General features: G+C 44.2%; 1 protein-coding gene across 1 annotated transcript in view; it reads left to right on the plus strand.

Moving 5' to 3' along the window:
• Window positions 1-544: 544 nt before the first annotated feature.
• The window catches only part of LOC140194192 (uncharacterized), a 123991-nt gene continuing 97648 nt past the window's right edge, over window positions 545-26887 (plus strand). The window contains exons 1-11 of the mRNA XM_072251699.1: window positions 545-677; window positions 4363-4520; window positions 10940-11180; window positions 13054-13147; window positions 13530-13596; window positions 22767-22883; window positions 24462-24628; window positions 25132-25226; window positions 25352-25481; window positions 26529-26611; window positions 26704-26783. Of these exons, the coding sequence (XP_072107800.1) occupies window positions 4363-4520; window positions 10940-11180; window positions 13054-13147; window positions 13530-13596; window positions 22767-22883; window positions 24462-24628; window positions 25132-25226; window positions 25352-25481; window positions 26529-26611; window positions 26704-26783 (1232 nt within the window). The 5' untranslated portion in view covers window positions 545-677. The remainder of the gene's footprint in view (window positions 678-4362; window positions 4521-10939; window positions 11181-13053; window positions 13148-13529; window positions 13597-22766; window positions 22884-24461; window positions 24629-25131; window positions 25227-25351; window positions 25482-26528; window positions 26612-26703; window positions 26784-26887) is intronic.

Genomic DNA, 26887 nt, shown 5'->3' on the forward strand with positions numbered 1-26887 from the left:
GGAAGAAAATGATTCTTTGATTGTCAAATTACTTTGAATACTGACCCCCAGCAGCATGGGAGACTGACACATGTGAAGGAGAACGGACAGATTTTTTGAGGGGCACTACACTGATAGTGATGTTCAACTTTGGCACCTATGCCGAGGGACCATTGATACTCGCAAATGAGGGACACGATGGGACATTAACAAGAGAAAATAATTCTGCAGATGCTGGAAATCCAAGCAACACACACACACAAAATGCCGGAGGAGCTCAGCAGGCCGGGCAGCATTTATGGAAAGGAGTAAACAGTCGACGTTTCGGGCCGAGACCCTTCGGCAGGGTCTTTTCCATTGACGCTGTCTGACCTTCCGAACTCCTCCGGCATTTTGTGCGGGAAAAACGAAGGGCGAAGCCTGTCGACGGAAAGCAGTGGGCGTGTCTTTAATTCACCTGAAGGGCGGGGTAAGTGGCCACTCAGGCCCGGCAGAGTGGGCGGGACCGGCGGAGGCGTCAACAAATGGGCGGGAGCTGCGTGAGTGCGTCACAGAGGGGCGCATGGGCGTGGCTAGGCTGCCGTTGCGGAGAGTTTTTTTTCAATTTGAGCGGCGGGGGAGAGAAGTTTGCGATCCGGAGGAATTCCGCCATCACGGATTTCTTGTGGGACAAGCACACTGGGCTGGCTGCGAAGACGGTGAGGGGGAGGGTGGGAAGGCGGCGTGCGAGTAGATGGGTAGGGGCGGGTGGCGGAGCAGCGAGCCGAGGGCCCGCTCCGGGGCTCGGCGAAGAGACAAGATGGCGGAGGCGCTACCAAATGGCGGCCACGGCAGATTTGGCTCGGCTGGACCGAGACCCTTACCCTTGCCCCCACGGTTTGTGGCTGAGCCGCGCTCGCTGCACTTAGAGAGAGAAATTATCGCTTGAAAGTGGCTGTGAGGCGATTCGAAGTCTTTTTTTTTGGCCGGGGGGGGAGGGGTGCTAGTGGGGGAGGTGGAGGTGGTCTTGCGCGTGCGTAGAGCGTTGTGTCTGCTGGGAGTTGTAGTTCCTTTGGAGGCGTTGCCCGGATGGTGGGGAAAGCAAAGGAGTCCTAGGGAACCTTCACGACCCCCGGAACTCGCCGTGGAGCGTGGGTGGTGCTAGTGTGGGAGAGTAGGCCCAGCTCAATTTCAGAAGGAGACGCGTGGAGGTACTGCGAATCTCAGAATTGTCTCCAACACGACGGGCAGCAGCAATGGGGAGAAGACAATGTTAGGAGGCAGTGCATCACCTAGATGATAATGACTTTTATTAACTGAAGGCAAATATTGCGGTAAAGAGAATACCCCATATCCTTTAAAATTGGCTTTGTCTGCAGACAGGTCTACATCGTTATACATCCCTTCCTTGGCACGTCCTATGCCTATAGTTCGCAGCGGCCGTCTGTTAGCAGTGCAGAATTCGTCCTATGCTGTCTTCGTTGACCTAAATCTAGGATCTTTCGCCATCTCTCACAGCAACATCGTTTTAAGTTTTTGAGCTCTTGATTGCGTTGGGACTTGTGTCTGATTTGGAAAAATGTTTAACTAAACCTCATAGTCTATTCTGGCATTGAGTCTGCTGGAAGGTAGTGGAACTCAGAATGCCGAAGGAACTCAGCATCTGTGGAGGAGAATTAGCAGACAACGTTTTGGGCAGAAACCTTTCAGTACTCCAAAACGTCAACTGTTTATTCATTTCCATAGATGCTTCCTGACCTGCTGAGTTCCTCCAGCACTTTGTGTTGCTTTGAATTTCCAGCATCTATGAAATCTCTTGTGTTTCGGTGATAGTGATTACTGTTGGGGCAGTAACCTACATTGTAACCAGCCTGCCCCACTACAGTGTATTATTGGTAATCAAACTGAGATGTGTTTTTCAGTTCCTTCCCAAACCCATTGCCTTGTGTGTGTTAACCACAAATAGCTTTAGATCTGTTGCACTGTTCTGAGCAAGCTGGTAACTTGTGCGACACCAGTCCCAAAAATACATGGTTATTCTGAAGCCATTGAGTCAATTGTTAAATCATATTATAAAATAAATTCTAACCATTCCTAACAATCATCTAAAAATGGAACCCACTATATCATTCAGCCCTTTAAATCTATTCCACCATTCAATGCGATCCTAAGATGGCACAAACACAAATTTCGTTGCAAGCAGCTTGCAGTGCTGCCTTTCGATTCTTTAAGCTACAAATTTCAGGGATCTGGCAAAACACGTGATATTATTTTTGATAATATAAAAGCCTTTGAAATCAAGTTAGAAGTATTTAAACGTGTTGCTGAAAACGGCACCTTTAAGTATTTCCAAACCTAAAAAAACTCATTGAAGTTCCTGAAAAGGCAAACATTCCTGAGCCTTCCATTCAATTACTGAACAAATTTCTTTTAAGACTAGCCATGTTCAGGTCATTTGAAACAACCTGCAAAGTTTATAAAGTATGCATGCAGTGTAAAGTTAGATGCACCGAATCTGGAAATGTGACAGCGCATTGATTTGGATCATTTTTAAATGCAGTTGAGTAATTTACAAAGCAGTTCAGTTTAGAGGCAAAAATTTGTTGTCTTAAGAGCTGAGCTAGAAAATATTGGGAGGTCAGCTAGTGACAAAAATCCAGGTAATGAGATTCTGAAACTGGAATTCCATTCCTAAAACTTAACTGTCTGAAGAATCTAGCAATGGCAATGTTAACAGTATTATCATATTTGTGTCATTATTTTCACTGATGAACTTGGTCAAGTCTAATTGCAGGAGTAGACTTAATTATGAAATTAATGATATGTGCATAGCTCTCAAATCAACCTATAGGAGGCAGATAAAAATATTTAACATAGTGCAGCAACAAAAGTCTCACTGAGAGTAAAGTTTATTTTTGTGAATATTTACTGAAACTTATATCGCATTTACATTTCTTCTATAGATGTACATTATTTAGAAATAATATTTTTCAATTGTCTTTAAATTATTTTAACAGGTTTTCAAAAATCTTCATTTATTTGGATCTGTTAGTAAAATAATGAATATGCATAAGTTAGCAACAGGGTTTATCCTTTTTCCTTAAGGTCCATAATTATTGTTACTAATCCATTAATCAGTGATCTCTGCTCAAAATTACCATGGTGCGTGACAGCATTTTTTTTAGAAGATTGTTGCCATTTTGGTTTCAAAAATATTTGCTACCCCTGCTGTATAAGAGTCAAGAGAGACATTCAGCATGGAAACGACCTTGAGTTTACTGAGCCCATATTGACCATTAAATGCCCATTTTATGCTAATTCTGCATTAATCCATTTTCTTTCTTTTCCCTGTGTTGCCTGTGCCCCTCACACTTTAGGGACAATTCATAGCAGCCAACTAACCCCAATGACATGCATGTCTTTGGGATATGAGAGTAACCGCTCGCAGTCACAGGAGAATGTGCAAATTCCATGCAGACAGCACTCGGGGTCGGAATTGATACATAGCTCTGGTGCTGTGAGGCACCCCAGCTGTTCCCTGTGCTACTCCTGCGATTTGCCACCTTTACTGCTTGCTGCACCAGTGACTGGTGTACAGGGGCACGACAGGGTCCTGTGTACATCAGCATTCCCAGTGAGCCATTTTTTAAGTAATCCTCATTACGATTGACCGACTCAAGTGGATATCTTCTCATTTTTCCACATTAGTCTTGCACCTGTCTTGATGCATCACACTTGATCAACTTGGCTCAGTTACCTGAAGTTTCTGCAGTGCCCTTGACCCAAACCATGTGTCCTTTTCTCGCACAAATACTGCTTGACCCATTGAGTTCTTCCAGTAGACTTTGTTTAATGTATTCTGTTCCCTATCTAGCCACTGATTACCAATTCTTACCACCATATTACACCAAGTATTAACAACTTCCACAACAGACCGGATATTCATGTCATTTCTGTCGATCTGGAAACTGACTCTTGCTTTCCCATTGTGTACTGAGTGTTTTATTTATTTGGAGATTTGGGCTCATTGAGCTCATGCCATCCAATTACTCGCATGTGACTAGTTAACCTACCCCTCACCTGTACGTTTTTGGAATGTGGGAGGTAACCAGAGAACTTGTAGTCAGCAGCAGAACTGAACCCAGATTGCTGGTGCTGTTATAATGTTATGCTGACTGCTGTGCTACTCTGCCACCCTGGTGCGGTGACCTTGGTGTTTTTTTAAAATTTCTCTTAAGAACAGTTAAGAACAGAAAAATTAATGTTTTCTGTAGAAGCTGGATACTCAAAAGTTCAATATTCCAGGTTGCACATCAGCAGTGAAGATAGGAATAGGAGGAGGCCATAGCAGCTTGGCTCCTCTCGGCCACCTGGTAACAGAACACCCTCCTTTCTCTCTTGCAGATGCCTCGTTTGAGGCGATACCGCTCGTCAGACCGAGAGAGCCGGGAGAGTTACCATGATCGTTACCGGCGAAGTAGGCGAGGAAGGCGGAGATCGCGGTCAAGGAGCAGTGATAGAGACAGGCGACACAGGAATGAGAGTTACATCAGGTCCAGAAGGTATTTATTTAGAGATACAGTGCAGAACAGGCCCTTCTGGCTTAACAAGCCTCATCATAGTATGTGCTGTTTCCTGCCTGTTCAGACCTTTAGCTTGGAACTTTACCCCTTCTCTCCATCCTAAGTGTAGCTATGGAGAGATGGGCATGTCAATTTATTGATCTATAGGAGCAATTCAGTTGGATTTAACAGATATGGAGTGATCCAGCAAGGAAACCATTACTTGACCATCTCCATCCTGTCCTCACTGACTATCAAATATCTACTTTTACACTTGTCCTGCTTTAACCCATTTTATTCTCCCCAAATTGCCATCAGCTAACCCCAGAATCTGCCTCTTATCTGCACACGACAGTAGCTCATTGATCCACCATCCTGTGCAAAACAAGCAGGAGCACCCAGGGGACTGTCATTCACAACGTTGAAGAGAAAGGTTGTGTGCTTGGTAATCCATATTGCAAATGTAGTCAGCAGGCATTAAAGTAAATAACAATTGGGTAAATCCTTAAAAGATGAGGTGTTTAAACTGGAATGAACCGTGTAACTGTTTATTGATAGTTCAAAATTACACTTTGTTTTCTCAATAATGATGTGGATGATGGATAATTCCTTTTTATAATCCTGATGTACAGAACATTAACATTGTGTATACTGAAAAGGCCTAGATAGAATGGATGTGAAGAGAGTGTTTCCAATAATGGTGGTGTCTAGGACCAGAGGGCACAGTGTCAGAAGGATGTTCCTTTGGAACAGAGATGAGGAATTTCTTTATTTGTTTTTATTTTGTTTAGAAACACAATGCGGAATAGGCCCTTCAAGCTGCTCAGCCCAGCAAACCCAACAGCCCCAGATTTAACTTCAACCTAATTATAGGACAATTTACAAACACCTAATAACCTACTAACTGGTACGTCTTTGGAATGTGAGAGAAAACCTGAGCACCTGGAGAAGGCCAACACACTTCACAAGGAGGATGTACATCCTTATAGAGGATGCTGAGATTGAACTCCCAACACCCTGAGTTGTAATATTGCACTAACTACTGTGGTGCCTCTTTAGCCAGAGGGCGGTGAATCTGTGGAATTTGTTGCCACAGGCGGCTGTGGAGACCAATTACTTAGGTATATTAAAAGTGGAGGTTGATAGGTTTTTGATTAGTAAGGCCATCAAAGGTTATGGGGGAATAATAAATCAGCCATAATGGAATGATGGAGCAGATTCGATGGTCATATTGCCTAATGCTGCTCCTACAGTACATCTTGTGGTCTTGTGCTGACTCCATACATAACAGTGCTGGAGGTCAGGATTGAAATTTCTGTTTGGTGCTTGTTTTGGGGTTTGAGGAAGTGAAAGGGTCATGATCTCCTGTGAAATAGTCTCGTGTTAGGATTGGTGACCTCTCCTCTTGCGGCCTCTTGATTGGAGGGTAGTTTCTAGATTTGTTGCAGTGGTACCCTACCCAACTGCGCGTCATTTGGCTTTGAAGCTCTCAGATGCTGGTCAGGAAGGGTCACTACTTGGAAGCTGTTCTGGCTCTCCAACAGACAGGAAATTTGGACTCATGAGCGTCTGCATGGAGCTGCTCAGTGAGCGAGCCACTGTGCTGTCCTGTACAGCACACATCCACTGTCTATGGTGTGAAACAGATGGGCAGAAGTCAATGAATTATCACTGGCTGTGCAAGTTGACTGCCTTCAGGCGAGTAGCTAACCAGTTACACCTGCGTGTTGCTTTTCTTCCCCTCCACATTTGCAGTGTTACTGTTTGAAAATTTTATTTGGAGGTAGAGCATGGTAACAGGCCCTTCTGGCCCAACATGCCCATGCTGTCCAGTTACACCCACGTGACCAATTAATCTGCTAACCTGTGTCTTTGGAAACCAGTGCTCCCAGAAGAATCCCACACGGTCGCGGGGAGAACATACAGACGGCCTACAGTCAGTGCTAGCAATTGAACCCGGGTCACTGGCACTGTAATAGCATAATGCTAACGTAAATGAGTGCAACCTTCAAAGCAGAATTATCAAAGTACCTTGAGGATCCGTTTATTTCAGGCATCTACAATAAAATAAAGAAATGCAACAGAATTCTCAAAAAAATCTAAATGTAAATAGATAAATAATCAGTGTGCAAAACAAGATAAATTTTGCATATACATTTAAAAAAAACACTAAGAACATGGGTTGTAAAGAGTGCTTAAATCTGAATCTGTAGGTTGAAATGAGTGTCGTTATCCTCGCCGGTTCAGGAGCCTGATGGTTGTAGGGTAATAACTTTTCCTGAACCTGGTGCTGAAGGCTTCTATTCCTCTTACCTGATGGAAGTAGTGAGAAGAGACCATGGCCTGGGTCATAGGGGTCCTTGATGCTGCTCTCTTGTGACAACTTTCCTTGTAGATGTGCTCAGTGGTGTTGGTGGTGAGGGGGGGTGTGCAGGAGTGCTTCGCCTGTTGTGGTCTGGGCTATATCCACCACTTTCGGTAGGCTAAGCTACAGAAAGAATCAGATGTCTGTAGGCAACTTGTACTCAAAGCCCCAACTCCAACACTCAATGTTGTGTTGAGTCCAAATAGGTTACTTCTGTGAGTCAGTATATTTACTTGCTGTCTCTGCGTTTTGGTTTAGGACAGTGAGAAGGGGCAGCTCTTCACTCTATAAGGCTAGTGTTACAACGGTGAGACCTGCCTTCTGGTGGTGCTGTCAGTAATATGCAAAGCGCACCTCTGTGCTAGATCCCTCATTCCCTCAACTCCCAAAGCCATCCAAGGCGATGATGTGTGGTTAACTCATGAATGCCAACTGACCTTCATCCTCTGGATGACACACCAGTAGACTTATAAATGTAACACACATCAAAGTTGCTGGTGAACGCAGCAGGGCAGGCAGCATCTCTAGGAAGAGATATAGTCGATGTTTCGGGCCGAGACCCTTCGTCAGGACTTGTAAGTGTAGACTACTTCCAACAGTTAGAAGGATTCTTGATACTTTAGTGATTTAAAATTTCAAATAATATTTTAACTATTGTTCTATTGAGGATCATGAGTAAGAATGTTTTCACCCAGTGTGGTTGGATCTTAAAATACACGGCCTTAGTGGGTAACGGAGGCAAATACTCACAATATGTAAGTGTGTAGGCAAGCATGTCAATAGTCAACTATGCAGAAAACAGGATGTGTTTATAGCTACTTGATGGTTGGTGTGGTGGTTCTGCGTGCTGTCCAATTCTGACTATAGCATGTAGTGATCTCTAACGGAGAAACTGCAAATGCTGGAAATCTGAAATTAAAATAGAAGCTGCTGGAAACTTCGACAGGTCACACAGCATTTGTCGAATGAGAAACATCTGAAAGGAAAACAGATTCTCTGTCCTCTGATGATGCCATGATCTCCAGAGGATTTCCAGCATTTTCTGTTTTGATCTCTATCAGAGCCCTCAGTGAGAACTGGTTGTTATTTTGTTGAACACACTGTGCCTGTGCGTTAGCTGATGATTGTACTTTTTATTATGTGCCCTAATGCTCATAATTTTATGATTTGTTTTCAGTGCACATGATGTGATAATCTTGTTTGCCAATTTTTAAAAAACTGTTTGTCCCTGGAGCCTTGAGCACACTACAGCTTATGTTGATTCGTCCTTGCGTGTTGGAATCCAGGGGATTGGGGTAAGGAAAGCAAGTAACTGCAGTAGTTTCTTGACACCCTAAACCAGCAATCCAGCTAAATGCTGCAGTGTGAAGGCGCTGCTTTGTACTTCAAAACATCCCACAATGCAAGTGGGTCTAAGGACGAGCTTAGCGAATCTCAAAAGCCATCTCTGACCTTGGCTTACAGATGGTATGTTGATGTGCTGAAGAAGCCTGGCTGCAAGGTCAGAGAACAACTGACAGCCACCTGTGTGGTTGTTGGAAAGAGAGAGAGGGTGGAGGGTGGGACAAGATGTACTTCAGCCACCTGCTTTACAATGCTTGGAATGTAAACCAAGTTGGGAGGAGGGAGTCTGCAATGATTAAAGGTGATAGATACTCAATACACTGAAGAGTGTCGAACAAGTGGATAGCAGAGCACCATTCCTCATTGCAAAAGTGCTCAGTTTGTGCTGGATTAGGTTTGTGCTCCAGTTTCCTCCCATGTTCAGGCTATGCTCTCTTCTCACAAATACCACTGGGCAGAAGGTACAGGAGCCTTGGGTCCCACACCATCAGGTTCAGGCACAGTTTGATAATCTTCTATAAATGCACAATGAAGAGTATCCTGACTGGTTGCATCACAGCCTGATAGGAACCATCAGTGCCGGAAAATGAAAAAGCCTGCAAAAAGTGGAGAATATAGCTGGGTTCATCACGGGGTGGGGTGGGGGGGGGGACTTGCTCACCATGAGCATATCTATCCAAAGAGTGCTGCTACAAGAAGATCACATCCATCAGCAAGGACCCACACCATCCAGGCCATGCTGTCTTCTCGCTGCTACCATCAGGTAGTATGTACAGGAGTAACCAGGGTCCCACACCACCAGGTTCACAAACGGTTATTACCCTTCAACCATCAGGATGCTGAACCAGTGTGAACAACGTCACTCACCACAACATTGAACCTATCACTGAAGGTAACATGTGGACTCACTTTCAAGGACTTTATAACTTGTGTTTTCATTTTTTTTAATTTTATGTTCGCACAGTTTCTCTTTTGGACATTGGTTGTCAGTGTGTGTGTATTTTTTCATTGATTCTTTTGTATTTCTTTGTTCCTCTGTGAATGTCCACCGGAAAATGATTCTCAGGTTAGTAATTGGAGGCATATACTGTACGTACTTTCTTAATAAATTTACTTTGAACATTGAAGTTAGTACCTTAAAGCCATCAGGATCGTGAACTGGTGTAGATATCTTAATTCGCATCTGAACTGGCGTAGATAACTCACGTCTGAGCTAATTCCACAATCTACAGATTTCCTTTCAAGGACTGTACAACACTGAACTACAGACTCGCTTCAAGGACCCCACAGCTCATGTTCTTAGTATTTCTTCTGATTTGCACAATCTATCTCTTGCTCATTGGTTCTTTGTCAGTCTTTGTTTATGTATATCTATTGAATTTCCTGTAAACGCCCACAAGAAAATAAATCTCAAGGTAGTATAGGATAACATGTGCATACTTAGAGGACATATTGAGTTTGACTTTAACATTCTAAAAGATGTACAGCTTAGTGTTGGTAAGTTGTGGGCATGTTATGTTGTGACAACTCTTAGGGGGCTTCCCCAGCACATACTTGCACTGTTAGTTGTTGACGCAAATGATGCATTACACTGTACATTTTGATGTACGTGTGACAAATAAAGCTTTTTTTTAGAGGGGATCTGAGAGAATTTATTTCAGCTAGGAGATAGATTGAGTCTGGATTGCTCTGTTAATGGGGTGGTGGTGGCAGAAGCTTCAGCAATGTTTAAGTACAACAGTTACGAGAGAGAGGTATTGGTGGAGTAGAAGGCAATAAACATTTTCTTCGTAGCAGAGGTGTCTAAGACTATGGTATATGTCAGAGGTTTAGAGCGCATCAGAAGTAATTAATATCTACAGCATATTGCCAGAGGTAGGTGTTCACACCTATTTAGTTGTACGCACTTGAGTCGCTCCACCCCAGGGTGTTGAATTTTTTTTTTTGAGACCATGTGCCCAAATTGGTGATAATCTTCTAAAAGATTTCCTCATGTGCCATGGTAATTTTGAGCAAAGATCATCAATAATGAATAACAACAATTATGCACTTTTTTAAAGGCTGAAGATTGTGTGTAAATAAACAGCAGGACTCATTCATTGTTTACCATAACCAAAGCATATCAGAGACTGTTTGAAATGGGTGGTGGTATGTATGCACGGAGCAAGAATGACAACAGAGCAGTCAGGTTTTATTGAGTCATGTTAGCCACATACATGCAGTGCAGCTTATAGTGTGGGAGCTCTGAACTGGACCCTCAGAGCACTTGAAACCACATAAAAAGCGAGTACCTCCCGCATTAGGAGGCCCAGTCGATCCCCTGAGTGATCAGTTTGCCACATGCACTTGCCGCATTCTCACAATCGATCCGATATGGTTCAGGCGTTGTTTAGAGAATTGAGGTGCAGCACTGCATTCTGCGTGCCAGCAAAATTTTTGTGCATACCATAGTGCGTCCACTGCACTGGACTAAATGTCGGACTATTACAAATTTTTCATGGGTGCGATGAGCCAAAGAGCCTGTGTTTGTGCTGTATAATTGAAATGGCAATCCTTCTCCACCCCCACATCACCAGTTACTCCACTGCCAGCCAGTTACTTTAATCCTGTCTACTGCTGTCTCGTGCTGGGTCAGCCTCATCGTTCAGCGCCTGCACCGACGCCACTTAATCCATGTTTCTTCCCTCCCCTCGCCATGGCTGCCCTGCAGCATCGAGAACTGTTCGTGCGACAGGCGACTGTACAATGAGAGGAGGTACTGCGATGCCTACCGAGGCAACTACAGCCGGGACCAAGGGGACAGCTATCATGAACCAGACTACTGCTCGCGCAACTCGTACGACTACCGGCGCTCGCAGGACCGCGGCAGGAGCTACAGGAGTCGGAAGAGCAGCAGACGTAAGCACAAACGGCGGCGCCATCGAAGCAGGTCATATAGCCGCTCTTCCTCGGTGAGTACTTCCTCCTCTCTACTTAGTATATCAGTGTCTTTTTGTTCCTACAGCCGACAAGATTGGGTAAGTAGAGCCATTTTTTTTTCTTTTTCTTCTCATCCTTTATGGTTGTGTGGGGAGTTTTTAAGATGGAATCTTTACATGTGTCCCACGGGTTCAGGGGAACCCCTTCTGGGTGCCGTGCAATCTCCAGGCCAGTGCGATCTGACATTTTCTTCTGTTAGATTGGTCATGAACCAGGAGTATCTGTTGATGTTGGACGTAGGGACTGAGTTGGTTTGTTTCAATAAGCCATCTCCCCTTTCTGATCCCCCCCAACCTCAAAATGGCTCTGAGTAGGAGGGTTTGCTTTGGCCTGGGTTGGAAGTTGGTAATTATCTTTCCCTCCAAGCCCCTTGAACAGAAACATACAAACAGCTGCCCACTTGTTCACTTTGCGTGTTGTCGCCATGGGGAAGGGAGCTGAGATTACCATGAAAGTACGGTGTCTCAATGGGTGCTTTTCTCCACCCATTCCTGATGCCGTTTCAGGGTGTGTTTTGTTTGTGCATGTGAGCATGTGTGCGACCTTGCAGTGAAGTGAACAATCTTGGTGTGAGCTGAGCTTGAAGCAGAGTAACTGAAGCCAAAGCTTTCTGTGCGCTCATCTGCTTTTTACTTTTTCTTTGTTCCTTTCTTTCCTCCCTACTCATCTTTTCTCCTCCCCTCTCTACTCTCCATTTCTCCCTTCACCCTCTGTATTCTGTTCGCTGCTCTCTCCTTTCTCGCCTTCTTTCCTGCTCTCTGCCCTTGAAATCAGGTCTTCATTTTCTCCTGTTTTGTAACAGAATGAGGGGATGTTTGGATTAGTTTGTAACCCTCCCTGCCCACACAACCCTACATTAATATTGTCCTCCCTGTTTGAATGGGACAGTCTTTAAGATGAGCCACTTTGCTTTGCAAAGCTGAGGGTGTTCTTTAATGTGCAGAACTGTCTTGTAAAGAAGACAGATGAGGATATATGTCTTTGCGGCTGTTGTATTTGCTGTGATGAAGTAGGATCTCAGCTATATTAGAAGTGGGGGGCCTGTTTAACATTGGCAGTTAATGCACTGTGCAGTACTGCTGACTGTAATGCAGAGTTGGGAGCATTTAATGAGGAGTGGTTGCAGCGATATTACATTTTATTTTCCCATCCAGGTTAACTTAAGCAGCCTGTTACGCAGACTGTGAGCTAGAGCAGTGCAGGGATTGAGTCTTTCGCATGCTTCAACTGTAACTGATGCTCAGGGACCTGAACTCCAGCATGCACTACGCACTATGGCTGCGACTCCTTGACATGTGCTGCATTGTTGCTGGGCTGCTAGAAGAGCCAACAGCAGTGTCTGCTCTTGGAGAGGCAGCAACGGGGCAGGGGCCTATTGCTGAATGCTTACATTTAAAGGAAATAATATCTCTGCAACTCTCCTGGGACATGAACCATTATGTGACATTATTAAATTAACTACATTAGAAATGATTTATTGGGACTTTATAAATTAAAATTTGCTTAACTGTATGGAGTGGGGTGGGAAGATTTTAGGTGGGGATATTTGAAATGTTCGTTACTTTTTTTATTTTCTGAGTTAGTACTGTGTATCTTGACATGTTCCCTTGCAATATCCCTATCGTTATATATCCTGTGTGGGCGTATGAATTGCCTGGAATCTTGACAATCTGGCAATCGACCACTCCGTCGCTGCCCCCCTTCTCTGCAATGCGAAAACCCCAAACCATCCAATGTGGCTGCTGGTTTGAAAATGTCTCTCTCCAATTGGCTTGGATGGTGGTTTGATGGGCGCCTCTGTGTCTTGGTGTCACCGCCCGGTCATCGGGGATTCTGCGTACACAGCGGAGCCATCAGAGCAGCAGGAGGGCCAAGAGTGTGGAAGATGACAGCGAGGGCCACCTGATCTATCGCACCGGCGACTGGCTACAAGAACGATGTACAAGCTTAAATCGTAACTTCATTTAGCTCTAATAGTTAAGATCCCGAAAAAAAGTTGCAGAACTCTCATTGCTGTTTTTATTTTCTAATCCCCTTCCTCCTCCTCCTGCTTTTTTTTATGTTTATACTTGTTATAATTTATCCTAAATGCAGGAAAATAATATTGTACAGAGATCTTTTTTTTCTCAGCAGATGGTGTTATATGCTTTCTGCTTCAGACATGTGGCTTACTTGTACTCAAAAGTGCAAAAAAAATAACTGTGTAATGAGAAGAGCCTTTGTAATTTACCTTCAGTCTGACTGTTGTTTTTAAATGTTGCTGTCCCTCAGTCCCATTCAAGAGGTTCATTTTGTGTTTTTCTCTCTCTTTCCTTTATCAGATGAAATTATTAGCACTTTAGGTGAAGGAACCTTTGGCAAAGTGATACAGTGCATTGACCATCGGAGGTAGGTGCCAGCTGCTTCCTTCATTTTCTGAAACAAACCATGGTAGTTATGTTTTAGAGTAAAACAGTATGGAACTGGGTTCTTTGACCCAACAAGGCCAGGGCAGCCAAGATGTTTATCCAAGATTGCCTTTGCCTATGTTTAGCCCACATCCCTCTCAAACCCTTCCTATCCTTGAATCAATCAGTCTGTGTCTTTTTAAACATAATTCTGTCATTTTTAAATATCAGTATCACCTCTTCTCACAACATATCAGTCACCCAATGTTTCCCTTTAAATCTTGCCCCTCTCACTTATACCATGCCCTCTAGTTTTGGACTCCCCTATCCTAGGGAAAAGGGTGTGGCCATCCACCTCATTTCTGCCCTCGTGATTTCATATCAGGGTTCTCCATCCTCAGTTTGTGTGTGAATGTGAGATTAACAGCGCCAACTCCAGTGACCTAGGATCATTTCTGATCTCCTTTGCTATCTGTGTGGAATTTGCACCTTGTGGCTGTGTGAGCTTCCGCTGGGTTGCTCCAGTCTCCTCCCACATCCTAAAAGCCTCCAGGGTAGTTAGTTGCTGTAAATGCTCCTTAAAGTGTGGGTGAATGATAGATTCTGGGGGCCTTCGTTTCTCTGGTAGTCTAAATTACCGGTACAGAGCAGTTGACATTTTGCATGCTACAGTTCCCAAGGAGATACTGGATTGTGCGTGGTGAGCCACTTGGCAAGATCCAATAAAGAGAAGTTAGGTTTAGGCGGAGTTGGCTGGTGTTAGTGGGGAGTTGAGGCTTCCGTGAAGAGAAGCATGGGCCATAGGTAGATTTTTTTTTGTTCTTGTGGATTTAGAACAGCGGGAATGCCAGGCAGAATAGTAGAATGCTGCTCTTGCACGATGTGGTAAGAAAGGGAGGCCTCCTGTGTCCTCGATCACTACAACTGGAAGAGTGCGTCCAGCTGCATTTTCTAAAGGACTGTGTTAAGGAGTTGGAGGTGGAGCTGAATGAACTCTGGCTCATTCAGGAGACTGAGGATTGAAAGACAGGACATGGAGGGAGGTAGTTGCATGAGAAGTGCAGGGTACAGGTAACTGGATGACCGTCAGGAGAGGGAAAGGCGATAGGCAGCCTGTGCAGTATATCTCTATAGCCGTTCCCTTCAACAAAAAGTATACTGCTTTAGATACTGTTGAGGGGATGACCTAGCAGGAGAAAGCCAAAGTGATCAAGTCTCTACCCCTGTGGCTTCAAAGAGAGGGATGGGCAGAGAAGAGGTGAGCTGGAGTGATGTGGATTCTTTGGTTAGAGGAACAGAAAGGAGGTTCCATTGCTGGAGGATGCGAGGAGAATGGACATCTTGGATTGAGTCTATAGCATTCTTAATGGGTGGGTGAGCAGCCAGAGGTCGGGGCCCATGTCAGTATCAATAACATGGGTAGGAGGAGTGATGAGGTCCTGCAAAGTGAGGTCAGGGAGTTAGGTGCTAAATTAAAGGATAGGACCTCCACGGTTGTGATCTCAAGATTGCTACCTCTGCCAAGTGTTAGTGAAGCCAGAAATAAGATGATCATACAGTTTAACACATGTCTAAGAGAATGGTGCAGGAGGGAGGGCTTCAGATTTTTGGATTACAGGGCTCTCTTCCAGGGAAGGTTTGCTAGTGATGGTCTAGAGTTGCAGAGGATGGGAACCAGAGGGCCAGACAGTGGAGTAGTTGTGGAGAAAGATGTTGTTAAGCCCACATACAAAGTCACAGATCAAAGGGCTGAGTGTGGTGGGTTGCAAGGAGTATTGTAGGAACAGTGGTTAAGCTTAGGGCACAGAGCAGCATGTGCAACTTATACATTGTAGCCCTTATTGAGACTTGGTTGCAGGAGGGACAGAACTGGCATCTCAATGTTCCTGGGTTGGGTTCCGTTGTTTAAGACGTGATGGAGTGGGAGGGGTGGTATTACTAGTCAGGGAAAATGTCATGGCATTGCTTAGACATGACAGACTTGAGAGCTCATCTAGTGAGGCTTTATGGGTAGAACTGAGGAATAAGAAAGGTATGACCATGTTATTGGGATTAAACTATGGGCCACCCAATTGTGTGCAGAATTTAGAGGAACAAATTTGTAGAAAGACTGCAGACTTTTGCAAGAAACTTTTGTGATAGGTGATGTTAAGTTACCACATATTGATTCCCATGCTGTAAAAGGGCTGGATGAGAAACAGTTTGTCAGATGTGTTCAAGAAAGTTTCCTTAATTAGTACATAGAAGTCCAGCTAGAGAGTGTGGTACTAGATCTCCTATTAGGAAATGAGACCAGAAGGTAGCACTTTGTGTAAGGGAACACTTTGCATCTTGTGATCATAATACAGTTAGTTGCAAGGTAATTATGGAAAAGGATAGGCATGGTCCTCGAGTTGAGATTCTGAATTTGAGAAGGGCCAATTTTGATGGTACCAGAAAAGATCTGGCAAGAGTGGATTGGGACAGGCTGTCTTTAAAGGTCCCCACATGGGAAGCCTTCAAAAGTGAAATTTTGAGAGTGCAGAGTTTGTATTTCCCTGTCAGAATAAAAGACGAGGATAAAGGATTTAGGGGACCTTGGATTTCAAGAAATACTGAGATCCTGGTTAAGAAATAGAAGGAGGTGCATAGCAGGTATAGGCAGGTAGGAACAAGTTAGGTGTTTAAGGAGTAAGAAATGCAAGAGAACACTCTAGAAAATCAGGTGGGCTAAAAGAACACAAAGTTGCTCTAGCAAACAAGGTTAAGGAGAATCCTAAGGGTTTTGACAGATATATTAAGAACAAAATGATAGCAAGGGACAAAGTTGGTCCTCTGGAAGATTAGAGTGGCATTCTATGCGTGGAGCCAAAAGATGGGGGAGATCTTAAGTGGATTTTTTGCAGATGTATTTTCTCGACAGTCTTTCGAAGTGAGGCAAAGCAACAGCGAGGTCATGGTGCTATACACATTTCAGAGGAAGCAAGTGTTTTGTGTCTTGAGGCAAACTAGTGGGGGCTAGCAGAGAGATATTTAAAACATCATTAGCCACTGCTGAGGTGCTGGAGGGTTGTTGCAGAATAAGAATATGCTGGGAAATTCTAGGCTAGTGAGCCTGACACTGTTATTGGGAAGTATTCTAAAATACTGGATATATAAGTATTTGGAAGTACAGTGACAGATTAGGGATAGTCAACATGGCTTTGTGTGTGGTAGGTTGCATCTAACCAATCTTATTAGAATTTGTTTATTTTTGAGGAAGGTACCAGGAAAGTTGATGAAGGCAAGGGATGTCTACGTGGACTTTAGCAAGGCTTTGTGGAAGTGGTGGTACATAGTTGCCTTTCTGACTGCTGGCCTATGACCAGTAGTGTGCTGCAGGTATCAGTGCTGCATCTGTTGTTGTCTGTCATCTATCTCTATCAACAATTTGGATGATAATATAAACTGGATCAGCAAATTGGCAGATGATACCTAGATTTGGGCGGGTATAGTGGACAGTAAGGAAGATTATCAAAGCCTGCAGCAGGATCTGAAGCAGTTGGAAAAATGGCAGATGGGATATAATGCAGACAAGTTTGAGACCAACCAGGTTAGGTCTTACACAGATATAGGGTTGTAAAGATAGCTTTTGGCACATTGATCTTCATAAATAAATGTTAGGATGTTGAAATTGTATGAGATGTTAGGCCTGTTTGGAGTATTGTGTCCAGTTTTGGTCATCTGTTTACAGGAAATGTGTAAACAAGTTTGAAACAGTGCAGAGAAACTTTGCATGGATGTTGCCAGGACTTGAGTTATAGGGAAAGGTTGAGTAGATCTGCACTTTATTTTCTAGAACATCGAAGGTTAAGGGGAGATTTGAAAGTGGTATACAAAATTATGAGGGGTATTTGTAGGGTAAATGCAAGCAGGTTTTTTCCTGAGGTTGGGTGAGACTAGAATTAGAGGCCATATATTAAGGGTGAAAGGTGAAATGTTTAAGAGGAAGATTAGGGAAAACTTCTTCACTCAGTGGTGAGAGTGTAGAACGAGCTGCCAGTGCAAGTGGTGAGTGCGGATTTAATTTAATCATTTAAGAGAAGCTTGGATACTACATTGAGGTACTTGAATAGGAGAGGTATGGAAGGCTATGGTCTGAGTACAACTCAGTGAGATTAAGAAGATTAATAATTTGGCACAGACTAGATGGCGGAAGGGCCTGTTTCTGTGCAGTAGTGTTCTATGGCTAATCTGACTGGGCAGCATTTTGTCATACTTGCCCCTTGTTCTGATTTTTCCTGGTGCAGAATTCATTGGTGATCATTGTTGCTATTTGGAATCTCAAATGAGGTCATTCAGGGAAAGAATTTCTCTGGCTGGGCATGTATTTCTTTGTATTGGGGCAGCATGGTAATGCAGCAGTTAGCATTAAGCTATTACAGCGCTGGTGATCTGATTTCATTTCCCACTATTTTTGTAAGGAGTTTGTACATTCTCCTCCTGTCCATGTGGGTTTTCTGCCACATTCCAAAGAAATGTTAGTAGGCTAATTGGTCAGTACGGGCTTATTGGGCCAGGGGGCCCTTTATTGTGCTGTATCTCTGGATAAAATAAATTATATGCATGTCTGTGTGTGAAAGAGGCAAATAGTATGTTGTACTAACTAATGTGAATATATGTGAAAGAGATGGCTGTAGGGAGGGAGATGGATTCCACATTTGCAAAAGGGTATATCTACATGTACATGAGCTGCTGGGAATGTGGGGAAGTAAATCCGGTTTAGTATAAACAGGTGAAACTTGTCACTATAGACCTGGTGCTGCTGATAGAATCCAACTTGGTAGTGACATTCCTCTGGAGCTATGAACTTCCACTGATCTACCTCTGCCTATTCCCAGCAGAGATGTAGCCTGTTTTATCGAGAGGTACAGCACGATAAAGGGCCATTCTGGCCCAGTAAGCCCGTGTTGCCCAATTATGCCCATGACGAATTAGCCTACTAATATGTATTTGAAAGTTATTGAACAGTGCAGCCCAGTACAGGCCCTTCAGCCCACAGTGTTATGATGTTGACACTTTAACCTACTCTCTGTCAAGAGAGGGAAGGGAAATGCCCGGATAGTGGAGAGCACCCCTGTGGCTGTCCCCCTCAGCAACAAATATCTTGTTCTGGATGCTGTTGAGGGGGATGACCTGACGGGGGACGCCCACGGTGAACGGGTCTCTGGCACTGAGCCTGGCGCTGTTGTGCAGGAAGGAAGGAGGGAGAAGAGAAATGCGGTAGTCGTAGGGGATTCCATAGTCAGGGGAACAGACAGGAGATTCTGTGAGCCTGACAGAGATACCCGCATGGTGTGTTGCCTCCCAGGTGCCAGGGTACGGGATGTCTCGGATCGAGTCCTGAATATTCTAAAGGGGGAGGGTGAGCAGCCAGTTGTCTTGGTACATGTTGGTACCAATGACATAGATAGGACAAAGGAGGAGGTCCTGAAGAGAGATTTCCAGGAGTTAGGAAGGAAGCTGAGAAGCAGGACCTCCAGGGTAGTAATCTCGGGATTGCTACCTGTGCCACGTGCTAGCGAGGGCAAGAGTAGTAGGATCAGGCAGATGAATGCGTGGCTGAGAGACTGGTGTAGGGGGCAGGGCTTCAGATTCTTGGATAATTGGGATCTCTTCTGGGGAAAGTATGACCTGTTCAAAAAGGACAGGTTACACCTGAACCTGAAGGGGACCAATATCCTGGCGGGAAAGTTTAATAGAGCTGTTAGGGAGGGTTTAAACTAATTTGGCAGGGGGATGGGAACCGGAATGATAGAGCAGAGGAAGGGGATAACAGAAATATATCTAAGATAGTGAGCAGTAAAGATGTCAGGAAAGACAGGCAGGTGATGGGGCAAATGTGTAGCCTTTGGGATGAGTTGAAGTGCAATAAAGTTGCAGTGAAATCAAAGCAAAAAGTATCAAATACTGGCCTTCAGGTGTTGTACTTAAATGCACGCAGCATAAGGAATAAGGTGGATGATCTTGTTGTACAGCTACAGATTAGCAGGTATGATACTGTGGCCATCACTGAGACCTGGCTAAAGGATGCATGTCTCAGGGAGCTGAACTTCCAAGGATACACGGTGTACCGGAAGGATAGGAAGGTAGGCAGAGGGGGAGGCGTGGCTTTATTGGTAAGAAATGATATTAAATCGTTAGAAAGAGGTGATATAGGATCGGAAGGTGCAGAATCTTTATGGGTTGAGCTAAGGAATAGCAGGGGTAAAAAGACCCTGATGGCAGTTATTTATAGGCCTCCAAACAGCTGCAGGGATGTGGACTACAAATTACAACTGGAAATAGAAAAGGCTTGTCAGAAGGGCAGTGTTATGATAATTGTGGGGGATTTTAACATGCAAGTAGATTGGAAAAATCAGGTCGGCACTGGATCTCAAGAGAGAGAATTTGTAGAATGTCTGTGAGATGGCTTTTTAGAACAGCTTGTTGTTGAGCCCACTAGGGGATCGGCTGTACTGGATTGGGTATTGTGTAATGAACCGGAGGTGATTGGAGAGATTGAGGTGAAGGAACCCTTAGGAGGCAGTGATCATAACATGATTGAGTTCACTGTGAAATTAGAAAAAGAGAAGCCGAAATCTGATGTGTCGGTGTTTCAGTGGAGTAAAGGAAATTACAGTGGCATGAGAGAGGAACTGGCCAAAGTCGACTGGAAAGAGACACTGGTGGGAAAGACGGCAGAGCAGCAGTGGCTGGAGTTTATGCGAGAAATGAGGAATATGCAAGACAGGTATATTCCAAAAAAGAAGAAATTTTCGAGTGGAAAAAGGATGCAACCATGGTTGACAAGAGAAGTCAAAGCCAAAGTTAAAGCAAAGGAGAGGGCATACAAGGAAGCAACAATTAGTGGGAAGACAGAGGATTGGGAAGTTTTTAAAACCTTACAAAAGGAAACCAAGAAGGTCATTAAGAGAGAAAAGATTAACTATGAAAGGAAACTAGCAAATAATATCAAAGAGGATACTAAAAGCTTTTTCAAGTATATAAAGAGTAGAAGACAGGTGAGAGTAGATATAGGACGGATAGAAAATCATACTGGAGAAATTGTAATGGGAGATGAGGAGATGGCAGAGGAACTGAACAAGTATTTTGCATCAGTCTTCACTGAGGAAGACAGCGGGATACCGGACACTCAAGGTGGCAGGGAAGAGAAGTGTGCGCAGTCACAATTACGACAGAGAAAGTACTCAGGAAGCTGAATAGGCTAAAGGTCGATAAATCTCCTGGACCAGATGGAATGCACCCTCGTGTTCTGAAGGAAGTAGCTGTAGAGATTGCGGAGGCATTAGCGATGATCTTTCAAAAGTCGATAGATTCTGGCATGGTTCCAGAAGACTGGAAGATTGCAAATGTCACTCCGCTATTTAAGAAGGGGGCAAGGAAGCAAAAAGGAAATTATAGACCCGTTAGCTTGACGTCGGTGGTTGGGAAGTTGTTGGAGTCGATTGTCAAGGATGAGGTTACAGAGTACCTGGAGGCATATGACAAGGTAGGCAGAACTCAGCATGGATTCCTTAAAGGAAAATCCTGCCTGACGAACCTATTACAATTTTTTGAGGAAATTACCAGTAGGCTAGACAAGGGAGATGCAGTGGATGTTGTATATTTGGATTTTCAGAAGGCATTTGACAAGGTGCCACACATGAGGCTATTTAACAAGATAAGAGCCCATGGAATTACGGGAAAGTTACATACGTGGATAGAGCGTTGGCTGATTGGCAGGAAAGAGAGAGTGGGAATAAAGGGATCCTATTCTGGTTGGCTGCCGGTTACCAGTGGTGTTCCACAGGGATCAGTGTTGGGGCCGCTTTTTACATTGTACATCAACGATCTGGATTATGGAATAGATGGCTTTGTGGCTAAGTTTGCTGACGATACGAAGATAGGTGGAGGGGCCAGTAGTGCTGAAGAAACGGAGAGTCTGCAGAGAGACTTGGATAGATTGGAAGAATGGGCAGAGAAGTGGCAAATGAAGTACAATGTTGGAAAGTGTTTGGTTATGCACTTTGGCAGAAAAAATAAACAGGCAGACTATTATTTAAATGGGGAAAGAATTCAAGGTTCTGAGATGCAACGGGACTTGGGAGCCCTCGTACAGGATTCCCTTAAAGTTAACCTCCAGGTTGAGTCAGTAGTGAAGAAGACGAATGCAATGTTGGCATTCATTTCTAGAGGAATAGAGTATAGGAGCAGGGATGTGATGCTGAGGCTCTATAAGGCGCTGGTGAGACCTCACTTGGAGTACTGTGGGCAGTTTTGGTCTCCTTATTTAAGAAAGGATGTGCTGACATTGGAGAGGGTACAGAGAAGATTCACGAGAATGATTCCGGGAATGAGAGGGTTAACATATGAAGAACGTTTGTCCGCTCTTGGACTGTATTCCTTGGAGTTTAGAAGAATGAGGGGAGACCTCAGAAACATATCGAATGTTAAAAGGCATGGACAGAGTGGATGTGGCAAAGTTGTTTCCCATGATGGGGGAACCTAGTACTAGAGGGCATGACTTCAGGATTGAAGGGTGCCCTTTCAGAACAGAAATGCGAAGAAATTTTTTTTAGTCGGAGGGTGGTGAATCTATGGAATTTGTTGCCACGGGCGGCAGTGGAGGCCAAGTCATTGGGCGTATTTAAGGCAGAGATTGATAGGTATCTGAGTAGCCAGGGCATCAAAGGTTATGGGGAGAAGGCGGGACAGTGGGACTAAATAGGATAAAATGGATCAGCTCATGGTAAAGTGGCGGAGCAGACTCGATGGGCCGATGGCCTATTTCTGCTCCTTTGTCTTATGGTCTTATGGTCTTAAGATCAACCTAACCCTTCCCTCCCCCATAGCCCTCCATTTTTCTTTCATCTATGTGGCTATCTAAAAGTCTCTTCTATGTCCCCTCATTGTATCTGCCCCTGTTCCATCTGTATTTATATATATAAAAAAACACTACTGCCATAATTCCCCTCCCCCCGCCCACTTCTTTCCTCCCAGTGTTTTAAAGTATTAATGGTTCAGTAAGTCAGTGCAATTGTTAATGTACAATAAAGACTTGGGTGTTTCGGTTCCACTTCGCTCGAGTAACATCCTGCCCATTTTATTTAGAAATGCCTACCTAAGCTCTTTTTGGTAGTGTTTACTAATGGTTACATTCTCCCTTTTCAGGGGTAGCTCTCGGGTGGCTCTTAAAATAATTAAGAATGTGGAGAAATACAGGGAGGCTGCCCGTCTAGAAATCAACGTGCTGGAGAAAATTAATGAGAAGGATCCTGAAAACAAATTGTAAGTATTGTCACAGAACTTGGTTTGTGAGAGTGTCTCATTTCTGCAGTTAATTGTTGCCTGGTGGATGGGAGGGGGGAACTTGTCATTTGCTGATGTATTTCTTGGTGCAGAAGGCACAGGGGTGAATGTTTAATGGGGATGGGGAATCTTTGCTTCCATTTCAAGGGGTTGGGTCAGTTCACAGAGCCGTGCAGCAGTTGAAGGTGAATACTGAGTCGAGACCAGTGCAAAGTGTTGGTCTAAAACAGAATGACAGAAGCACAACAGACCCATAGTCAGGCGTAGATAATAGGTCTTGCACCTGAAACACTAACCCATTCCTGCAGATTTCCAGCATCTCGGTTTTCTGATTTTCACAGTGGCCACTTCTGAGAACTGTTGCCTTAAAATTTAATTTAAACCTGACCTCCAGCTATCTGTGTGCAGTTTGCAGATTCTCTGTGTGACCCCATTACTTTCCCCATTCATGCTCCTGTTTCTTCTCACGTCCCAAGGAGATGTGCTCGGAAAGATTAATGTGCCACAGTAAATTGCCCATGGTGTGTGAGTAAGGGGTACAGTCTGGAGGAAGTTGTACACCTTGGACAGGTGCTTTATTTCAAGGGACTAGAATATAAAAGCAAGGATGTAATGCTGAGCATCCAAAGATAGGTGGAAGCACAGTGAATGTTGAGGAGGCAGAGAATCTGCTGAAGGACTTGGACAGATCAGAGGAAAGGGCAAAGAAGTGGCAGATAGAAGACAGTGCAGGGAAGTGTATGGTCATGCGTTTTGGTAGAAGGAAAGGCATAATCTATTTACTCAGTGGAGAAAATTTTAAAAATCAGAGATGCAAAGGGACTTGGTCCTAGTGCAAGATTTCCTAAAGGTTTACTTGCTGTTCAGTCATTTGTAAGGGTGGGAAATGCAGTGTTAGCTTTCATTTTGAGGGAAGTAGAATATAAAAGCAAGGATGTAATGCCGAGGCTCCATAAGGCATTGATCAGGCTACATTTGTAATATTGTACACAGCTTTGGGCCTCGTAATAACGTGCTAGCATTGGAGAGAGTCTAGAGGAGGTTCATGAGAATGACCTAGGAATGGAAGGAAACACATGAGCATTTTGAGACTCTGGGTCTGTACTCGGAGTTTAGAAGAATGAGGGAGATCTCATTGAAACCTACTGGATATTGAAAGGTGTAGACAGAGTGGAGGTACAGAGAATGTTTCCAGTTGTCTTGGACCAAAGGACACAGCCTCAGAATGGGAGGATTACCTTTTAGAACAAAGATGAGGAATTTCTTTAGCCAGAGGGTGATGAATCTGGAATTCATTGCTATGGAAAGCTGTGGAGGCCATATCATTGGAGGTTGATAAGTATTAAATTAGTAAGTGTGTCAAAGGTTGTGACGAGAAGGCAGGAGAATGGGGTTGAGAGGGGGAAAAAAAGTCAGCCATGATGAAATGGTAGATTAGACCCTATGGGCTAAATAGCCTAATTATGCTGCCAAGTCTTCTGGTCCATCTGGACAGCGGGCATGGTTTTGCTGTGTTAACTATGTGGCGTCTAAATGCTCTACTTTTTTCCCATTCAGTCAATGCGTGCAGATGTTCGACTGGTTTGATTACCATGGCCACATCTGTATATCGTTTGAATTGCTGGGCCAGAGTACCTTTGACTTCCTGAAGGATAACAACTACTCACCGTACCCCATCCACCAAGTGCGGCACATGGCCTTTCAGACCTGCCATGCAGTTAATTGTGAGTTCTCTGCTGTTTTAACCAGTGCCTTGTCTGGTGGGTACACAGTGACATCATAATACCAGGTTAATGTCGCATAGCAAGGCAAATGCCTTGCTTTAAAAAAATTCTCCCCTGGAAAGTGAAATGCTGTCAGTTCATTGCCTAGTTTTTGTTTATCCATTCATGGGTCATGGACAGTACTGGCGTTATTTATTGCCCTTCCCTTATCTCCCAATAACTAGTCAAGAGCTGACAAATTAGAGGGTCTGGGGTCACTTACAAACAAGGACAAGCATTAATCTGCCATTACATGATCACCATCGCTGATTCTGGCTGTTTGGTCCTGATGTACTTTGATAAGTTGAGTGGGAGTTTCTTATCTAGCATGTTTGTGTTTTCGATTTATGCTGATGAACCAGTGGTCCAGAGCTTGGACTGCTAATCCAAAATGTACTTGTTGCTGAATTCTGGAGCTGCTGACCCGTGTAGTTATCTAATATTTCCTTTTATGTCTTTAATAGTTTTACATGACAACAAGCTCACTCACACTGACCTAAAGCCAGAAAACATTCTCTTTGTAAACTCTGACTACGAGATTGTGGGTAACGCCGAAAAGGTAGGAAGGAGTGTGTGTGTGTGTGTGTGACCTTGTGACTGCTGGGACTTTTGAAGCCTTGTGAATCTTGCAGGTTACCTTGGCATTTGCAGCTAGCTTATACGCCTGACTTTCCCTCCTTGTAGAAGCGTGAAGAGCGAGTGGTAAAAAATACGGCTACCAGGGTGGTGGACTTTGGCAGCGCCACCTTTGACCACGAGCACCACAGCACCATAGTCTCCACAAGGCACTACCGGGCACCAGAAGTCATACTAGGTGAGCAACCTCTGCTGGTTTCCATAACACATGGTTTCTGAGCAGTCCATGAATTCTACATTTTGTTTTACACCATTCATGTATATTTGTGATTTTTTTTATGCCCTTACCCTGTAAAGCAATGAATTTTGATAAATCAGATTCTGAGAATTGGGCCTTTTGGCCCATAGTGTTCTGCCATTCAGTCATAGCTGATATTTTTCAACCTCATTCTCCCACTTTCTCATAACCCTTAGCCCCATACTAATCAAGAACCTATTAATCTCTGTTTTAAATACATCCACTCATTTATGGCAATGAATTCCACAGATTCACCACCCATTTTCTCTTTGCCTCTGTTCTAAAGGGATTCTGAGTCTGTGCCCGCTGGTCTCCCACTGATGGAAGCATCCATTCTACTCAGGCCTTTCAGTTGTAGGTTTCAGTGAGGCCCCTCTGGCAACAAATTCCACAATTTTGCCAGCCTCTGGCTAGAGAAAGTCCCTCTCATCCGAGTTCTGAATGGATGCCCCTTTATCTTGAGGTAGTGATTCCCTAATGAGAACATCCAAGGCTTTCAGTATCAGATAGTTTTCAATAAGATCTCCCTCCATCCATCTGAACACCTTTGAGTAGAAACCCATAGATTAAGCCTTTCATTCCTGGTATCATTTTCCATGAGGCTCCTCTGGACCCCTCCAGGACAATCACATCTTTCCAGTCTGACCATTGCCCTTAAAGCCTCAACAGTAATACATCCTTGCTTTTCTGTCTGAACCTTTTGAAATAAATCTTACTACCATCTTAATCTGTGGGAGTCCTGTATAGGAACAGATTCCTGGATTTTTTTTAAAGCGGTGTGCACCTTTAGTTCCTCCCTCCCTGCACTGTATTCCATCTGCCACTTAGTTAATGATGAACCTGCAGGCTTGTGAGCAGTGGTGACAAGTGGTAGCTTTCACAGTTTATTATTAAGTGACGAGAAACTAAAGTGGATAAAGGAATCAATTTTCGTGAATTGCTTCACTCAGTCTGCTCACCAGTGTGATTACTTTTTCTCCCCTTCAGAGCTTGGTTGGTCCCAGCCATGTGACGTGTGGAGCATAGGCTGCATCGTCTTTGAGTATTACCTCGGCTTTACACTGTTCCAGGTAGGTTTGCTGCTGGCCATAACCCCTGAGGAAATAGAAAACTGGATGCCCACACCTGGTTTTGCCGACATTGTTCCCTTTCTGCCTTTCAGACCCACGACAATCGTGAGCATTTGGCCATGATGGAGAGGATTCTGGGTCCTATCCCTGCCCGGATGATCAGGAAGACCAGGTAAGGCGTGGCTCTCATCTCGAGGGCATCATGAGAGGAGGAGAAGAGATGAGTCCTCCTTTCTGAAGACAGTAAATCTGATATTCTAGTACCCTCGGGACTTT

Source organism: Mobula birostris, chromosome 2 (genome assembly GCF_030028105.1).
Source record: "Mobula birostris isolate sMobBir1 chromosome 2, sMobBir1.hap1, whole genome shotgun sequence".
NCBI lineage: Eukaryota > Metazoa > Chordata > Chondrichthyes > Myliobatiformes > Myliobatidae > Mobula > Mobula birostris.